General features: G+C 33.8%; 1 protein-coding gene across 3 annotated transcripts; it reads right to left on the reverse strand.

Moving 5' to 3' along the window:
- Nucleotides 1–583: 583 nt before the first annotated feature.
- Nucleotides 584–11853, reverse strand: LOC125058812. Of its 3 annotated transcripts, none has more exons than XM_047662957.1 (5): nucleotides 11585–11853; nucleotides 5572–5658; nucleotides 4597–4691; nucleotides 2375–2505; nucleotides 584–919 (listed from the first exon to the last, which is right to left on the reverse strand). In XM_047662957.1, the coding sequence occupies exons 1-5, from the start codon at nucleotides 11681–11683 to the stop codon at nucleotides 777–779; spliced, it is 555 nt and encodes a 184-aa protein (XP_047518913.1). In that variant the 5' UTR covers nucleotides 11684–11853; the 3' UTR covers nucleotides 584–776. The 3 variants fall into 3 exon arrangements, with proteins under 3 accessions (XP_047518913.1, XP_047518915.1, XP_047518914.1); XM_047662959.1 differs by having other exon boundaries at nucleotides 4597–4676; nucleotides 11585–11850; XM_047662958.1 differs by having other exon boundaries at nucleotides 584–916; nucleotides 11585–11845.
- Nucleotides 11854–19630: the final 7777 nt, after the last annotated feature.

The following is a 19630-nucleotide window of genomic DNA, read 5'->3' on the forward strand; positions in this document are numbered from 1 at the left end:
ACTTTATTAATTGTTAAGTCAACAAAAACTTAAAAACCACAGAGATCAATATTATGTTAACCAATACCTTTTTTAAATAAAGTTGACCTGCCTTGCGATTCTGTAACTCACTTTTCAAACTCACACAGCGGTTTTCACAGCGGCAGTGGCGCTCAAAGTGAGTTACAGAATAGCAAGGCTGATAGTAACTACATACTTTATATATAAGTAAATCAATTGTATTAGTGTTAGTAGTAGTAGTAGTAGTGTTAGTAATTTAGTGATTTAGAAGTTATGTTTATTTAAGGGTATTTACCTGCAGTCAAACTACGTAAGCAGTTTTGCGGGGCATGGTTTGAATTAAGGTGTTACTTTTTTTGTGGATAAATATATTTAAAAAATAAATAATAAATAATATTTGCATTCTCTGATAATAATTTTTTAATTATTTTAATTGCAAATCATTTACGATTATTTAGTAATAGATAGTTAAGTAGTTTCTGTGCAAATAAAATATGTGTTATTATTATACCCTTTTAGCTTTGACAGAAGTAGGAATGGCGGCCATTTTAGTTAAGTGATATATAGAATAATAAAACAACACTTGGATGATTCGATATTTTATTATAAAATCTAGCATCTGACTAGTTTATTAAAATAAATATATTTAAATAGACTTCTTCGAGTCCTAGGGCCCGAATTCCATGTTATCTCAGTCTTAGTAATGTTAAATCTATATAATATCTTGAAAAAAAAAAGTGTCGAATTTTACACTACACTAGTTGATGACGTCACATTTATGACGTAATCTTAGCAGCGGCGGCGGCGGCGGCGGCAGCGGCCTTCTTCTTAACAGCGAGTGCTGTACGTTGTTTAGCTTTTATCTGCATTTTTTGGCTCTTTGATAACTTTCTCTTCTTTGTCTCAGCCGCTGATGCTAGAAAATATATCCAAGTTATTGGTTTCCTTATTCAGGGTGGAGACCTAGCGCGAAATAGAACAGGTGGCAAACGGGCAGGAGGCTCACCTGATGGCCTCTACCCATAGACACTCGCAATGCCAAGAGTGTGCCTGCCTTTTCATGAACTATAGGTACGCTCTTTTCTTGGGCAACTGTTTCCAGGTATTTTTTGTATATGTCACCGTAAAATTGTAAAAACCTTTACATTGTAATCTATCTCGCGAGATTGTGAACTGTCGAAAGATTGTGAACCTCAACGCACTGCTAACAATTTAACGTATTATTATTCGGTAGATTGTAAACTATAGAGCCTCAGATTTCTGAATCTGTTTCGTGATAATTTTTGATCTAATAGGCAAGTAGGTGATCAGCATCCTGTGCCTGACACACGCCGTCGACTTTTGGAGTCCAAGACATGTCAGTTTCCTAACGATGTTTTCCTTCAACGTTCGAGCGAATGTTAAATGCGCACATAGACGTCTACTGGTGTACCGCCGGGGATCGAACCTACGATCTCAGGGATGAGAGTCGCACGCTGAAGCCACTAGGCCAACACTGCTCTCTTTAATTGTCATACATTTTAGATAAAATAGTTAACATATACCATAGATTTTGTACTATGTATGATGTGGTAAACTTTAATAAATTTATAAGCTCAGCTGCTGGAAGGTTTAAGATACAGAAATCTAAGTCCCACACCTAAAAAGGTTGTAGTACCATTAATTAATTTATTTTTATGGCTATGAAGGTTAACATAAATTATACAAAAAAATACAATTAAAATATATACTAGTTAAAATAAAAATACCAGAAATTTTTGCTAAGCACAAAAAGAAATAATAAAAAATATCAGCAAAACAGCGGATTACGTTCGAGATAGGCAATGCTTTCTTTAAAACCGATCAGATCACTACCGAATATATTCAGCTCCGGATAATTACTGTAAAAAACTGTGTGTGAGCTTCCACAAATATTATAAGATCATAATTAGCCAAATCGGTGCAGCCATTCTCGAGTTTTAGCGAGACAAATAAATAGACATTCTTCTATATGCAGTACGGAAGCCTGCTGGCAAAGACAAAGTCATGTATTCATGACATGAGTAGTACATAGGTACACTTATGAACGTCCAAAAAGAAATACATATTAAATGCTTCTAATTTTACATTTACTGTCAGTTCTCAAATCAAGGGCGTAGAACGGAAGGGAAGACTGGCAACAAGCTCTGCCACTCTTTTTAATCGCCAAGTTTTTTGTTTTACACAATGTTTGTAAGGAGCTGCAACCATTACACCATGTTCCTATTAATAATAGTGAATGGACTTAGCAAAGTGCGAAGTAAAGAACCCTGATTGGTCCTAAGGCCGAGAAGGTATATATTATGTCGTCATCGCAGTGATAGGTGAAGAATGTAGATGTCTCTGTTGAACTTACTAGAGGGAAACATATTTTGTTGGTTCGCAGCTGTTCGCGCCAAATCTCCGAGCGTGTTCGCCAGCGCCGCTCCTAGTCTTAGACAATCTGAACGCGATGCCGAATGAGCTCTTAACGCTAATGTTGCAAGCCTGAAATATTTATTTACAGCTTATGTATTGCCAAATTTCAACTAAAAATAAATAATAGTTTAAAAAAACTAAAAAACACGCTTTTAAAGAACATCAAGGGTTGCTCGATAGACGAAAAATATGGCACAGAGCGCCCCACGCTTTTTCACAATAATACCAGTATTTTTTGTTCATTACCATTTTCAGCCTAAATTAGGAATTATTTTTCACTTTTTAGTTTGATGTGCTTTAAAAGCGTGTTTTTTAGTTTTTTTTAACTATTATTTATTTTTTAGTTAATTTTTTTAAATTTTTTTTCGGATTATTGCATTGTCATCGATCTTTGACAGGTGCGCAAAGTTTGGATTAAATCTGTCCGTTAAAAGTGGGTCAAAATCGAGTCCGAAGGAGTCGGTTACATACATACATACATACATACAGGTGAAGCTAATATAAAGCGTGTAATATTATAAATTATACAATTAAGACATCTCGAGAAAAGTGCTCGACTAAAATACATTTAGTATTGTCTTTTATTGACATAACTTTTACACATTTAAAGAAAAAACTTTTTAACCGGATTAAAGTTATGTATTATTATAAATTTACAATTATTTAACATAATTTTAAATTTAACCGACGTTTCGCGTGCTTTACAGCGTGCGTGGTCACGGTGACTGAAGACAAAAGGTGTTGAATGTCAAAAAGTATCACAGGTGTAGAAGAAGTTGTATTTTCTGTGTTTATTTCCCCGGAGTTGGTATCGACTAAAAGATGGAGGGTTTTGGCAGAAATGGCTCACGGTGTCCTCTATTTTCGCGGGTTGTTTATCTTGAGATTTTAATTTGGATATTATTGGATCCCAGGTGTTTGACAATTTTAGGCCGTCTTCTCTATTGAAATTGGGGTGTTTTTTGATAATTGTAAATACATAACTTCAATCCGGTAAAAAATTGTTTTATTAGAAGACATTTATTTACTTTTTCTGGTATAGGCGGTTTTGCAGAGTTTAAAAATTCCCCTTTCATAATTTTTATATGAGTCGGGCACATTTCTCGAGAATTTGTAATATTAATACTAATAATAATAATTTATTGCAAGAATATGGTACAAAAATATTGAAGGTGGTACAATCGTAAGTTCGCATATTCTGCCACACACAATGGCGCGCAAATTTGTCTTTAGAGGAATTTTACATTATTAGTCAGATGATTTGGTCAATTCTTATATTATTTGTATCGTACATCATATCATACTTTATTAAATTTATATCAACTACAGTGTCTCCCGCAAATAATCATTTATTCCAAAAGTAATACACCAAGTCGATTTTTAAAGACTAGTCGGAAGATCTTTTAATTCTTTCGGTAAATTACTGTAAACCTTAATTGTCATACAAAAAGTGTTTTTCCTAATCAGTTCCAGATTGATTTTTGGCACAGCCAATTTCTCCCCATGTCTACTTCTTACTTCGACTTCTACATTCGACTTAAAAATAATATGTATTTAAAGAAATAACTTTTTAACCGGATTAAAGTTATGTATTATTATAAATTTACAATAATTATTTAACATAACTTATAATATGCATTAATTTCAATAGAGAAGACGGCCCAAAATTGTCAAACACCTGGGATCCAATAATATCCAAATTAAAATCTCAAGAAAAACAATCCGCGAAAATAGAGGACACCGTGAGCCATTTCTGCCAAAACCCTCCATCTTTTAGTCGATACCAACTCCGGGGAAATAAATACAGATAATGCAACTTTTTCTACAGCTGTGATACTTTTTGACATTCAACACCTTTTGTCTTCAGTCACCGTGACCACGCACGCTGTGAAGCACGCGAAACGTCGGTTAAATTTAAAATTATGTTAAATAATTGTAAATTTATAATAATACATAACTTTAATCCGGTTAAAAAGTTTTTTCTTTAAATGTGTAAAGTTTATGTCAATAAAAGACAATACAATAATATGTATGTTTCTGTGCACGAATAAGGACATTTCTATATAAATACAGGGAAGAGATAAAATGATCATCCGACATTTCAAAATCTAGTTGCCTCGGATGACCATCAAAATATGGTTATTATTATTAAAGCGATACCTTGCTGCTAAATCCTGGTGTTCCGTATCGAGGTCGCAGGAGAAGGTGGTCCCGTTCTTTGTCTTACTCCCCAGCGTCATCTGCAACCAACGTGCCTATTTCGCAATTATTCTAGTTTTAAGGTGGGAACTGACCAACGTTACGAGGTGTAATGTAACATGTAATGTAATGTTACACAGCGAGCATTCTTGCAGTCAGTACGTCGTGTTACGGGGAAACCAGCGAGCAACGAGCCGCTCGCTTTGAGTGTTCCACCCGGCTGTCGGTTTTTTGGCGAATCCTTTGACTGTTACGCGGTTCAGTAATTACGCGTCCCATGTCGCGAGTGATCATGATTATGATTTTCTATAAATTGTGTCTTTTTTAAGTACTTTTGGTAGAATTAAATTCAACAGTTCTTCAAAATCGAGACCTTAGTACGCAAGTTTTTTTACTGTCCAGTAATCATTTGGTTTTTAATATTGCAATCAATAACAAACCACCTCATACGCCTGTGTTTTTAAATAAGTTTTATGTCCAGTAACATTTTTTCTTCTTCTTAATTTGAATGAAACAATAATTAAATAGAATGAAATATATCAATATTATCACTATCACATCTCGTGAACACTGGCGGCGAAAGTGGAGCACAGAGTTTTGACGAGCATGTTACGCCGATTTTAGAACACAGCGTAACATGCTCGATGCGTAACACGCTCGATGCGAATGCTACATTACACCTCATAAACTTTGGTCAGTTCCCACCTTTCGGTTAATTTTCACGTGTAACAAGAGTTTTAGATTTGCCGCCAATTCACAAAAACAAATGACAAATGCATTAGGTTACCAAAGAGTTCTAAAATTGAAATTCAAAAAAGTTTTCATTAGCAATGTTTTTAACTGGCCAGTTCTAAACATTTTCAGTGTTACCCACGATGAGCGTTAAAGTTAAATATTTTATACATTTTGATAAATTATAATAAAAGTGATAATTACCTTATATGGCTGCGGGCAAATTCCGAAAAGATACTTCTCTATTGTCTGTTTGAACTCGTCAGCAAATATAAGCGCTGTTGCATCGCTCTGTAAATTTAATTTAATTAAAATTTGTTCACATTCAGTCTTAGAAGGCAGAGATTTCTGATTGATATAGTAACTAGAAATCAGTATGTAATGTAGCCTCTCATCCCTGAGGTCGTAGATTCGATCCCCGGCTGTGCACCAATGGACTTTCTTTCTATGAGCGCATTTAACATTCGCTCGAACGGTGAAGGAAAACATCGTGAGGAAACCGGCTTGCCTTAGATTACACCCAAAAAGTCAACGGCGTGTGTCAGGCACAGAAGGCTGATCACCTACTTGTTATTGCGCCATTGATTTATTTAATTGAAGATTTAAAAAAAACAATGGATTTTTTAAAGAATAATAATGGTTAGGTCTGACATGTAGATTTTGGATTTAAGACATGCCGGTGTCACGGTATTTTCTTTCATTCTATTCTGTCGCCGCAATGAGGTCTCCGCTTAGCTCCTTCTCTATCTTCCTTTAAATCTCTACTGAACAAGCATTATCTTTCCGCACCCTAACTTTCGTACTAAATGATCTGAAATTATCGTAATTCATGTGTACATTTGTTTTATTCCATTCTTTATGTCGATGTAATTGTAACTCATTCCCATACAAAATATTCGTAATAATACTTAAAAGACAATTTGAACTTTAATACCATATCATAAAGTTCAAATGTTAGTGGAGAGGTTCCGGGAAGGTACATTTTTATTTTTCGACGTAATGTATTTGTTGTCTTATCAAATTTCTTTTTTTATCTTACTGGTGTCCCGAATAGCAGAATAAGTATTTTAAAAAAATAAAGAATCGACTGTTAGGCGGTACGATGTTCGCCAGGCCAGCTGGTTCAACATAATTTTAAATTTAACCGAAGTTTCGCGTGCTTTACAGCGTGCGTGGTCACGGTGACTGAAGACAAAAGGTGTTGAATGTCAAAAAAGTATCACAGCTGTAGAAAAAGTTGCATTATCAGTATTTGTTTCTCCGGAGTAGGTATCGACTAAAAGATGGAGGGTTTTGGCAGAAATGCCTCACGGTGTCCTCTATTTTCGCGGATTGTTTATCTTGAGATTTTAATTTGGATATATGTAATTATAATACATAACTTTAATCCGGTTAAAAAGTGTTTTCTTTAAATGTGTAAAGGTTATGTCAATAAAAGACAATAAAATAATTATACTCAGAAAGCAACCTTATCGCCTCAACACATAAATTATGTGTCATAGTAATCTCAATTTTAAGTTTATTTCACAATTGGCATCACGCCAAATTTATAATATTGAGTGCGAGCAATGCACTTCACTTACTGCAGTTTCAATGTTACGCTATAAAGTTTATGTTAGGCGCCAACCATAAAACCTTTGAGTGTATGTAAGAATAACTTCAGCCTTGCGATTCTGTAACTCACTTTTCGAACTCACACAGAAGCAGTCATTTTATGATTTAGCATTCTGATAAGGTCCCTCCTTGTAGTTTATTGTTTATCAGAATGCCAAATCGTAAAATGACTGCTTTACGACTTATTTGAGCGCGCTGCTGTGAAAACTGCTGTGTAAGTTCGAAAACTGAGTTACAGAATCGCAGGGCATGCCTAACGCAATGCCTGATAAACTATAATATCCGAATATAATATATAGTAAAGTATTATAAAAGTATAGTAATAGCGTGATAGACTGTAAATAGCATTATGTATGATGTAGTGAACTTTAATAAATAAAAAATTACGTGCGTACAAAGTACACATGTCAGAAGTGAAACTTCTTTGGCAAACTAATTTTTAAGTCTTGTTCATATTTATAGAAATCTAAAACTTTAGATTTATACTAAGAGGGAGGGAATAAGGAAGATATGTTAGGAATTTAATGAATTTCATTGGCATTAAAATATTAAAAGAGTCGAAATTAATACAAATTATAATTGTTTTTAATTAATTCTTCGATAATTACACGTGGCATTTTAATTTACAAATCGTCATTTGAGATTTCAATAAATTATTTTGTATAAAATATAAATACTAATATTTCATAAATTCTCTATACGAAATCTTAAAAATATAATTTCTATAAGGTAATTCGCCCTTCTCACTCTCTCTTAATCGGTCTCAATCGCTCTCTCCCTTTTCTTCGACAACGACGCTGCACATCTTCGTGACGCTAATATTGTTATTTCATCCGTAAACATTTAACCCTCATGCGCCTTAAGAAGTTTCACTACAATAAATAAATTATTAAACAATGTCCTACATTTCGTATGCAATGTCCCTGAAAATATCAAAAATAAGCAATCTGCGTCACTTGGCACGACTAGAACGAAATTATTGTGATTTATAATATTTCTCAACAAAATCATAAGCGATTGTCGTTTGGCACGCTTTGATAGGGTAGCGGTAGCAAACAAAGCTTTGATTATATTAAAAAATCGGTTGTCTGTAAAGTCGGTTTACTGACGATAGTTGAACGTGACAACGTCACGAATCGCTCACTCAAGTAGGAGAGAGACAGATGTCGAACGCTGAAGAGCGCGGAGTCCGATTGTGCCCCTCTGTCGCTTCGCGCTCTCGCTTGCACTTCAAGCCTTAATTGGAACGCCTCAGAGCGAGGTAACGCCGCATGTGTCATGTTTTTTCGTGCGTGCAGCCGGCTCCATCGAATTATAAGACGTTGTCACGTTAAAAAAGACTACATATATTGTTTTAGGGCCTCTGATTTCTGTATTTTATGTTTTATATGTCAATCTAATAGGCAAGTTCATCAGCCTCCTGTGCCTGACACACGCCGTCGACGTTTTGGGTCTAAGACAAGCCGGCTTCCTCACGTTTACCTTCTAATATTCCTAAATATGAACACAGAAAATATTAAATAATAATAAAATTAATTACAAACATTAAGTAACTAACAAAAAAAAAATACTACAACCTTTTTACGTTAGGGCCTCAGATTTCTGTATCTGTTTCATGTTATGTCTATCTAATAGGCAAGTTCACCAGTCTCCTGTGCCTGACACACGCCGTCGACTTTTTGGGTCTAAGGCAAGCCGGTTTCGTAGCGATGTTGTCCTTCACCGATCGAGCGAATGTAAAATGCGCACAGAGATGAGAGTCGCACGCTTAAGCCACTAGGCCTAGGTATCTGCTTGATACTGATTGACTGCGTATATTGATGTTCTGGGTCCATACGGTAAAGGAAAGCATCGTGAGGAAACTGGCTGGTAATTTTATTTATTCACAAAATATTTTTAATATTATGTATCACCACTATGTTGACATAAAAAATTAAAAAAAAAATTATTATCAAACTTTTTTTGCAGTTAGTACAAAATTTTGTGATTCGTTGATTTTTTTGTCACACAGAAGTGCGTTAATTTATGGCAGAACATAAAAGTACGCCCAATTCTTTGATAAATTAAAAAAATAGCTTCCATTTTATATTTAGCTTTTTCTACTAAAGCTTTCCTAACTATCATTGTTACAAACCGGAGTTTAATTTAAAAAAAAAATTGTCCCCTTTGTAATACACCCTTGGGCTGTGGGGTTCAAGTGCACAGGCGCTAATTAAAGATTTAAGGCGCCTGGTGACACCGGTGACTTCAGAGCTGCCCTGCGATTCTTTAACTCACTTTTCGAACTCACACAGCGGTTTTCGCAGCGGCGGTCTCGCTCAAATCAGTCGTGAAGCAGTCATTTTATGATTTGACATTCTGATAAGAAGGGAGCTTGTAGTTTATTGTTTATCAGAATGCCAAATCGTAAAATGACTGCTTTACGACTGATTTGAGCGAGACCGCTGCTGCGAAAACCGCTGTGTGAGTTCGAAAAGTGAGTTACAGAATCGCAGGGCTGGTGTAACTACCAGTATCTTCGGAACCTTTTAATAATATATTTTAAGGTTAGCTGTTATTGCTTTTTGTTTGATTAATTATGTTAGCAGTATTAGTATTTTTTTAAATAAATTTTTGAAATTGCTAACTATAATTTATTAGTGTGGATTTTATGTAGGGCATATCAGGGTCTTCCATCACGGTGAATGCACTCTTTAAACGAAAGCGAATTTGCAGAGACACGCCGCAGTACGTCAGCTGATATGGCTCTCACTTCTGTCGCTGTTTTAGTCTTCAACTGCTCAAAATTCGTAAGAGGGGTATCATAAACTCTTGCTATGAGATAACATTATTATAAAGAGAAAAGATTTGGTTGCTTGCGAAACTTTTCTGTGAAAACTTTTATCCCCATTAGAACCCTACGTTAGCCCTGATGAACTTTTTTTTTTAAATTACTTTACTGAGACATGGAACCTTGCGAACTAGCCTAACTAAAGACAAATAATTTTAGTCTAATCTCTTCTCTCTTCCCCTGAGCACTTTGTTTTGTAATCGTTGGATTATTTGGATGTAGCCGTAGAACCTGACGATCATAGGTTATAGAATATTTTCAAAAGAGTTCTGTATGAAATTATGATAGTATAACCAATAAAGATTACTTAATCACGTACCCTGCGGAAACTATTGACAATAGAGCAAAGTGATATACTACAGTTTTATAGAAGACATCAATTATTTTTGCATTAAGTCTATTCACCGAGAAAAGCTTTAGACTAGAACATAGTGCTACGACCGAATTAATATGGTTATATGACCTATTGAATAAGATATTGAATATATTGAATTATGAACTAAAGAACTCATTTATTACTACCAAAACATACATTTTAGATTTTTTGAAGTTATACTTCTTTAGGCGCGTTATGAAAAATTGATGAGAGTGAAATTTAACGATGCGCGCGCACCGTGACACAAAATTAACAGAATGAAGTTGCCCACGAAAGATGCTACAGCATTGGACATAATTTAAAAACAACATTCGAATAATAATAGAATTTATGTTACACTTAGGGTCTGTTTCGCAATAAAGTACCAAATAGCTATGCAACACATAAATTATTTGGAAGATAAATTGTGCTATTTGACATTCGTCGGACTCATAACTTATGATGGACTTTATGTGACGAATAGCGCTATCTGACAGTCGTAAAACGCAACAATAGTGTTTATCCTACCAATAAGTAATAAATAGCTCCGTACATTGTGAAACAGGCCCTTAATGTAAGAGAATAATAATAAATAATTATTTATTTAATTTTTCAAATGTAAACTGAACTTAATTGACTATAATGACTCCTTTTCCAGTCTTTGATTATTTAATTGTAATTAATTATTTGCATGCAATCAAAAACTATTTTTAATAATGCCAAAGTAAGTATAACTTCTTAAGCGCGTACATAAGTACACGCACCCTTTTATTTTTTTTATTCAAGTGTAGTAAAGATGATGATACATTTGGTTCACTATCGGACTTAGTGTGTGTATTTAACACTCGCTCGTACGGGGAAGAAAAACATCTTGAGGAAGTCTTTGGGTCTAAGGGCGTGTGTTCGCGACTGATCACCTATTAAGAAAAATATACAAAAATCTGTGGCCAAAACAAAGTGTTGAGGCTCCACTGTTTATTATTTGATGCCAATAATAATAAACAACCTTAAATGGATCTTGGTCTCAGATTGCATCCGATTCTTTGATTTTTTTTCATAAGTGATCAGCCTTCTGACAAATGCCGTCGCTTCTTGGGTTTGAGACATGCATATTTCCTCACGAATTCTTCACCGTTCGAGCGAGTGTTACATGCACAAATAGATAGAAAGTTTATTAGAGCTCGGCCGGGGATCGAACCCATGACCACAGGGATGACAGTCGCACGCTGAAGCCGCTAGGCCAACGCTAATTTATTTGATACTACAATTCGTAATTTTAAAATGTAATCGTTCCACCAACAAAAATTAATGTTATTTATTCATTTTAATATACTATTTAATGGATATTTAATTAAAAAACTAAAACATTGTTTATGTACAGAATAGCATAGATAATATTAATTAAAGACAAAAAATACCTTAACATGACCGCGAATATCCTGCCGCTCTTCAGAACTCTTTCCCTGTATTCCCAAGCACAAAACTATCAAAAGTAATACTTGTAATTTTAAATTCATTTTGAATACACTAAAACCTTATTATATAAAATCGCGCTTAACGTCCAAAACAGATTATGAAAGTATTTTTTTTATCTATGTCAAAAAGGCGGGAAAACGTAAACGAGACGTCAAATTCGTGATGGCCGCCTCCAGGCAACTGGAGGCATAGACAGCAAGACGCGTTTATTTTTAGATTTTATTGAAAGCGCAATTATTAACAGTTCTCTATCGCTTACTCATTTCGAAAGATACAAAATAACATTTGCGCGTTAATCGCATGTTTATTATTATACGAATTAACAATGTCACCGTAAATTATTACAAATAAAACGCTGGAATATTATAGAATAGTAAAGTTATAACACAATTTAATTACTAGAAAACCCTATAAAATAAAAACATACTAAAACAAATTTGGTCGGGTTTTGCGCGCTATGTTTTTGTGTTTTGAAGATTACTATATTATATACTGTCTACGGTCCTGTAATTAGATGACAATAATTACTTATATAAATCTTTAATAAGCGACTGTGTGTGTAGGGGTAATTCGAAATTGAGTGCAAACTTCTTACGAAAGACCAAATCCGATACGTTTTTGGACATACTGGAGTATAGCGCTATTAAATGGGCACAAAAATTCGTAGGCTAAGATAGAAAAAAATCTTTTCAATATATATATTTTTTTTTTATATATTCAATTTGATTTGATTATTCAATATAGTTGATTTCTATAGAACTATTTGAATTTTGCCTCAAAAAAGGCTTCAGTTTCGGTGATTACCTCTTTATTTGTTTTTTTTAAGAAACAACTATTTATGAATAAATTTTATTTACAGTGAAACAATTATTAATTAGTGTCGATTATCTTTTAAAAAAAAAATTATGTAGATCAATATCTTGTGGTGCGTGACTAAGGCCCCCATATTTTAAACATATATTTAGTACTATATATGTTAACGTAAAATTGTAAAAACCGTTAGATTGTAATCTATCTCGCGAGATTATAAACTGTCGAAAGATTGTGAACCTCAGCGTACTGCTTACAATTTAACGTATTATTATTCGTTAGATTGTAATCTATCGAAGTGAAACCGTCAAATTGTGAAACGGCCATTTTTTATTTTTGAATAATTTAAAAAATTTCGGAACCCTACACTAATTGAAACATGAAGTTAATGTAATGTCTGTACATTTGACAAGTAATGGTTAAATTAGGTTTGACTTTAAAATTAACAAATGTGGAATTAATCGATTCGATTAATTTATAGAGATTGTCAAATCACTTATAACCAATAAAAAACGAGAATGTCACATCTCTTATAACCAATAGAAAAGTAGAAAATGGCCGTTTCACAATTTGACGGTTTCACTTCGATAGATTACAATCTACCGAATAATAATACGTTAAATTGTAAGCAGTACGCTGAGGTTCACAATCTTTCGACAGTTTATAATCTCGCGAGATAGATTACAATCTAACGGTTTTTACAATTTTACGTTAACATATATATATAATGTATCCATGTGCTTCGACGACTGCCCTTTTTGGGCGTCCCGTAGACAACAGTTTAATAATCTGTTTAATTTTGCAGATTATGTTTTGCCTTCGTTAATATTACTGATGACTGATGAGAATAAAAACCGTAAAATATCTTTTATTTTTTGTCTATTGCCCTTCCCGTAAACATTTTAGGCCAAATGCTATTTCTCTCGCAAATAAAGTATGATTTTACGTGCGATATTTACTCAACGCTTTGAACTTTAACACGTGCGTTCTCTCGCTTTGTATTTATGCTGCAATACCTATTAAAGGATCGACGCTCATTAAAACTGGTACTAAGACAGAACTACCAGTCATATAAACAGTTTATTTCTAGTCATATATCATTTATTAGCACAGTGTACACTTATAATCGTAAATAACAATACTTTTAAATGAAGGGCGTAAAATGGACGAGAAGAGCTGGCAATAAACTCAATATCACAATGTTCAATTGCCAAGCCTTTCGTCTTACGAAATTTTTGTAAGGAACTGCAAAGATTTAACACTTCATGAAGGAATTAAAAATTCATAATCATTTATTCATATAGGTAACACAATGTACACTTATAACCGTCAAAAAAGAAATATATACAAAATGCTTCTCATTTACAATTTACTGCCAGTTCTCCAATCAAGGGCGGAAGAGAAGAACTGGAAATAAACTCTCCGCCACTTTCATTGGCATTCTTATTGTAAAATGTTTTGTTTCCCAACCATTGAGAAATAATTGTTTTAATACAATTATTTCACAATCCCTATTAAATGCGCCAAAACTTGTAATAAAAAATACTCTACCCATACAGGGTCACTATTCGGTTTTAGTATTTTTTTTTCACAGTGGGGTCCGAAGTAAACAAAAAGTTTTGATTTGAAAAAAAATGTATATCGTATAACTTAATATTATCTTCAATGCACTCAATAAACAACTATAAATAGTATGTCTAACGCAAGAACTCATCAGTACCAATCTAGTGGATATTATGAAAAAGATACAGATGTATTTTTTTTCGAATTTTAATAAGAATTAGTAAAAAAAGTCAATTTAATAAAACACAAAATAAATTATAACTCTGCAGGGGTTGAGCTTAGAGACCTCCCGTAGAACAATTTTTTGCAGCTGATGACCTCATCTATCCCCTATTTGCGTTTGATCCACGACTTTTTGGCCACCCTGTATATATTCTTTATAAGAAAGCAATTAGGCATTTAACAAATCAGGAGAAGATCATGGGTTCAGGCTTGAGCCCTGGGGCCATCAGTTGTCACTATGACTTGAGAGGAAGTAATCCCATGGATCCCATTGTCGCAGCCAATTAGCTTAATTAGACGTTAAATTAACAGCCTAGCCGTTTAACTAAACAGCGTCGTTTAACAAGCGGCCTGAAAGATATTCAGCCGTAGCGTTTGTTACATTTTATAAACTGGCTAATGCTTAGGCCATTCGTACGATAGAGTGACCATGTCAAAGAAATAAAAGAGAAGAAACATCTGACATAAAAAAATATTTCTTTAAAAATTAAGTTGCCAGAATCAGTCACGTTATAAATGTCACTACACTCTTCAATTGTACTTGTTGTTTTCATTAAACTTTGGAAAACACCATCAAAGTTATGGTTTACCAACGCCATATTGACCGTTTGAAGAGTTATGGCGCTAGCTAGGTGGCAGAAAGTGGAACTAAATTTAAATTGTTTAGATTTAGATAATTTATATTAGGCTAGGCAAGTTATGAAACGCCATATTCTTAGCTGTTTGATCTACTGGCTGAATATCTGCTGTTTAGTTAGGAGGCTTGGCTGTTGATTGAACGGCAAATTTAGCTAGTTAGCTGCGACATGACCACGAAATAAAACACGATTATGCATATATGCAGGAAACCATTGCGAAAGATTTCCTTTAATGCTATTGAAAGACAACACATTGTGTGTCAACGCGTATATATAACAAAACCAAATGTGTGTGGCGAAACATGTAGAGTATTTGTCGTAAGCCGTTGGTAGAATTTAACAATATACGCAGCCAAGTAACACAGAATATTGAACTGTTTAAGTTTTTTGAAGTTATACTTCTTTAGACGCATTATGAAAAATTTATGAGAGTGAAATTTTACGTTGCGCGCGCACCGTGACACAAAATTAGCAGAATGAAGTTGCCCACGGAAGATGCTACGGCATTTATGTTACACTTAATGTAAGAGAATAATAATAAATAATTATTTATTTAATTTTACAAATGTACACTGAACTTTATTGACTATAATGACTCCTTTTCCAGTCTTTGATTATTTAATTGTAATTAATTATTTGGAGGCAATCAAAAACTATTTTTAATAATGCTAAAGAAGTATAACTTCTTACGCGCCTACATAAGTACACGCACCCTTTTTTTATAGAACAGGGGGCAAACGGGCAGGAGGCTCATCTGATGGTAAGTGATACCGCCGCCCATGGACACTCTCAATGCCAGAGGGCTCGCGAGTGCGTTGCCGGCCTTTTAAGAATTGGTACGCGGTAAGAAGGACCCTAAGTCGAATTGGTTCGGAAATACTTCAGTGGGCAGCTGGTTCCACATAGTGGTGGTGTGCGGCAAAAACTGCCTGCAAACTGCATAATAAGCAAACATTCTATGTCCCCAACGTTAGTAAGCTTAGTAGATCTGTGTCAGTGGAAGTCACTCCTTAAACTTCTAAATATAATTCTTTTCAACAAATCGGCAGCGGGGCAATTAAACCGTCGAACGTGTTTACAAACTGTGCGCTCGTTAACATTGATTAATGCTTTCCATTTCTCGACGGGTTCGCAAATGTCGAACGTCAATTTTGACGTATAACTTTTGGCGGGAATAATTCTTTTTTTCTTTCTTTTTTTTTAATGGCTCTGGTACGATTTGTGCATTAGCCAGCGTCAAGTATAGGATTTTTTATAATTCGTGCTTGTCTTTAGAAATTCGACCGTGTCCTCCATGTACGGTTTAGGCACTCGCCCTGTACCGCACAACCCTCCCAAAGGCCGAGAACAAATTTGAATTAAATTAAAACTTGCCCTCGCATCAAACCCGGTACCACTCACCTAGCTGCCACTTAATAAGACCGCTAGGCTATGAGGCCCCTAAGGAATAATTCTTTTCTTTTTAGTGTTGTCTTTTATTCAAAACATTTGAATTGACCATAGATTAAATCAGAGGCTCTGTAGTGATGAAAACAATAAATTTGTAATCATTACACCATAATTTAATAGACTATGAGTAGTTACTTATAATAATATTTCGTGTTTATTGCATTTTATATTTATTTAAACAGCTAAGGCTACAATTATATTATAAACTAACTTCGTTTCGCCTTAAAGTTTTTATTTTGCCTACCTTTTTAGTACCTACATACCAACATATGGAAAACTTTGCTATGCTACCTTATAGAGACTGTTCGCCTTTCCGGAATAAAAACCTAAAAACTAAATAAAACTAAATTTTCCAATTTTATTCTCCATAAAAAACTTTCTTTAGAGTTGAAGGAATAAATTAAAAAACCCCAATTTGCGATTCATTTTTATTAATATAGATTACATAAAATAAAAATAAATAAAGCAGTGTTGGCTTAGTGGCTTCAGCGTGCGACTCTCATCCTCTGAGCCTGAGGTCGTAGGTTCGATCCCGGCTTTGCACCAATGGAGTTTCAGTCTATGTGCGCATTTAACTTTCAGTAGAACGGTGAAGGAAAACTTCGTGAGGAAACCGGCTTGCCTCAGACCCTAAAAGTCGACAGTGTCAGGCACAGGAGGCTGTTCACGTAAACACAAATAATTTATTGAAATCTTAAATGACGAATTGTAAATTAAAATGCCACATGTCATTATCGGAGAAATAAATTAAATGTATTATTTGTATTAATTTTCGACACTTTTAATATTTAAATGACAATTAAATTCATCAAATTCCTAACATATCTTCTTTTTCCCTTCCTCTAAGTCTCGGAAATCTAAAGTTTTAAATTTGTATAAATATGAACAAGACTTAAAAATTAGTTTGCCAAAGAAGTTTCACTTCTGACATGTGTACTTTGTACGCACGCACTTTTATCATCTTTATTATTACTATGTAGGTTAAGAACTTTGTAAATACTGTATATTTGATTATGTAGGTTTTAATAAACGATTAAAATTTTGTCAATATTAGTTAAATTGTATTTTTAATCCAGCTTGTTTCAATATAAATAGCGAATATCGTTAAATCTAAAATGGCCGCCATAAACATTCCGAAATTACTATGCGGTTTTATCGATATTTCTTTGTTGGCGCTATAAAATTAGTTAAACATTATTGGAAAATCGTGGGTTCCATATAATTAATAGTTAAATATAACTGAGAAGTTTTTCCAGCTGCGTTGCGTGTAGTCCAGAAAGTACTTGATATTGCTATGCCAGATCTATCTCTACATATCGTAATTAGTAACATCATTTACCTTGGTTTCCGTGACCGTGACATTAAAGTTTTAAGTAAAAGACCCAACGCTAGAATGAAAACATTCTCTATACGAAATTCCATCCTTCCAGTGGTTTTCGATGCCGTAGAAATCCAAAATTATCGAGGATAAAAGGTTCTTTATAAAGGATTTCGATCTGTAGTGCGACACCATGTGGAACCAGCTGCTCAAGGTTAGAAAAGTCCGTCAAGAAAATAGCGTACCTACCGTTTCTTTAAAGGTCGGCGCTAAACCTCAAGTAAATTTGTTTTTGAAGTTATACTTCTGTTGACGCGATGGAGAAAAATGATGAGAGTTAAATTTTTACACCGACACCAAAAATCTACATCGTAAAGTTAGTTCTAGGTGGCATGAAAATCGATTATAACTATGTTCAAGTTGTATATTCTAGTATTTTTATATTTAGAACACGTGCAATTAAACAGTGAGAATAAATATTATTTTGGTGTTTTTATTAAATCAATTTCATATACGTGATAGTATTTACTAATAATAATTTATTAGTATATCTATATATATTGAATATTAGTGATAACACTGATTTGAATAAACTGTTTTGAGTATATTTATAGGTTTGAGCTTAATTGCCGGTATGTATAATTTTTAATTATTGCTCCTGTTGATTCCAACTATGTTGTTCCAAAGAAGTATAACTTCTAACGCGTGTACATATTAGTACACACACTCTTTTTTTGTCTTTTTCTGTCATTCTGTTTACGCTTACATTGATTTAAATATGAATAAGGGAAACTACTTCAATCCTACTAATATTATAAACGCGAAAGTTTGTAAGTATGGATGGATGTTTGATACTCTTTCACCTAAAAACTACTGAATGGATTTTAATGAAACTTTGCAATAATATAGCTTATATATCAGAATAACACATAGCCTACAATTTATAAATGTATTGTCCAACATATCAAGTAGGCAAAAATCTACCAACTGGCATGCGCTGCCAAACCCGCTAGAGTTATACATATGTAATGTATGATGGAAATGTTTATCTTAAATAGTTCTACAAAAAAGCCCGCCATAGTATATATCTATGTCTTATGTGTAAGCCATTATAGCTAAAATAGTGAACAATAACTACAATAAAAATTGACAATTTATTTCTAATGTAATAAATTGATTACTAACAAAGAAAATATATACTTTTATCGCTACTGGTATTTAAAGTAGATAAAATATGTATTTCACGCCACATCATTTGGAAAAGTATTATTTTAATCCTGCGCAGATAAAGCCGCGGGCACCAGCTAGTTATAAAATAAAATCGGGTTTTTTCAGTCTGCGTTGCCTAACTTCGTAAATTGATAAACAATTATTAAACAAAGATTTCCTTTTTAAAAATCTCTTCAAAATTATATGCTTAAGGGTCTCTAATCTTCTATAATTTATGGTTAATTTTTATTGAAAATCGATAACGTCAATGCAATAAACTATGTTAATGTGTATTTTTATAATCGTAAAACGCGAATTTCGATTTTGTCTGTCAAAATTCGATGGAAAAAAATTTAAAATTTAATAAAAGTGACCTAACAGCTGCCATTTTCCTTGCGATGATATTAAATGTTAATTTTACAAATAACACAGAAAAGGCGGGAGAAAAATAATCATTTTCAATAGACTACATTAATTTGCATTACCTACATCTGGTTATTTTCAATTGGACACATTAACGATTCGTTTCAAGTGCGCCATGAGTAATCGTTGTATAAAATATTACAAAATGTATAAATTCGAATCCGAAATTATGACTTCAAAACAACATTGACATTTAGAAATAGATTTTTATAGTCTGCGCCGAAAGAGAACTGTCGCGTCGCGTCGTATCAGTGATGACAACTTGGGCGTTTTCCCGCCAAATTTAGGAGGAAGGGTGAAACAATTAAACAGTTTTATTACTTTAATTTCTATATATTTTAGGTTTGGTTTAAAGA

Source organism: Pieris napi, chromosome 18 (assembly GCF_905475465.1).
Source record: "Pieris napi chromosome 18, ilPieNapi1.2, whole genome shotgun sequence".
NCBI lineage: Eukaryota > Metazoa > Arthropoda > Insecta > Lepidoptera > Pieridae > Pieris > Pieris napi.

Coding starts and splice junctions, on each gene's coding strand:
- LOC125058812 (XM_047662957.1), bottom strand. CDS start 11,683: ATGAATTTAAAATTACAAGTATTACTTTTGATAGTTTTGTGCTTGGGA. Junction 5,659..11,584: donor ATATTCGCGGTCATGTTAAG/GTATTTTTTGTC, acceptor TTAAATTTACAG/AGCGATGCAACAGCGCTTAT. Junction 920..2,374: donor ACAAAATATGTTTCCCTCTA/GTAAGTTCAACA, acceptor GGATATATTTTC/TAGCATCAGCGGCTGAGACA.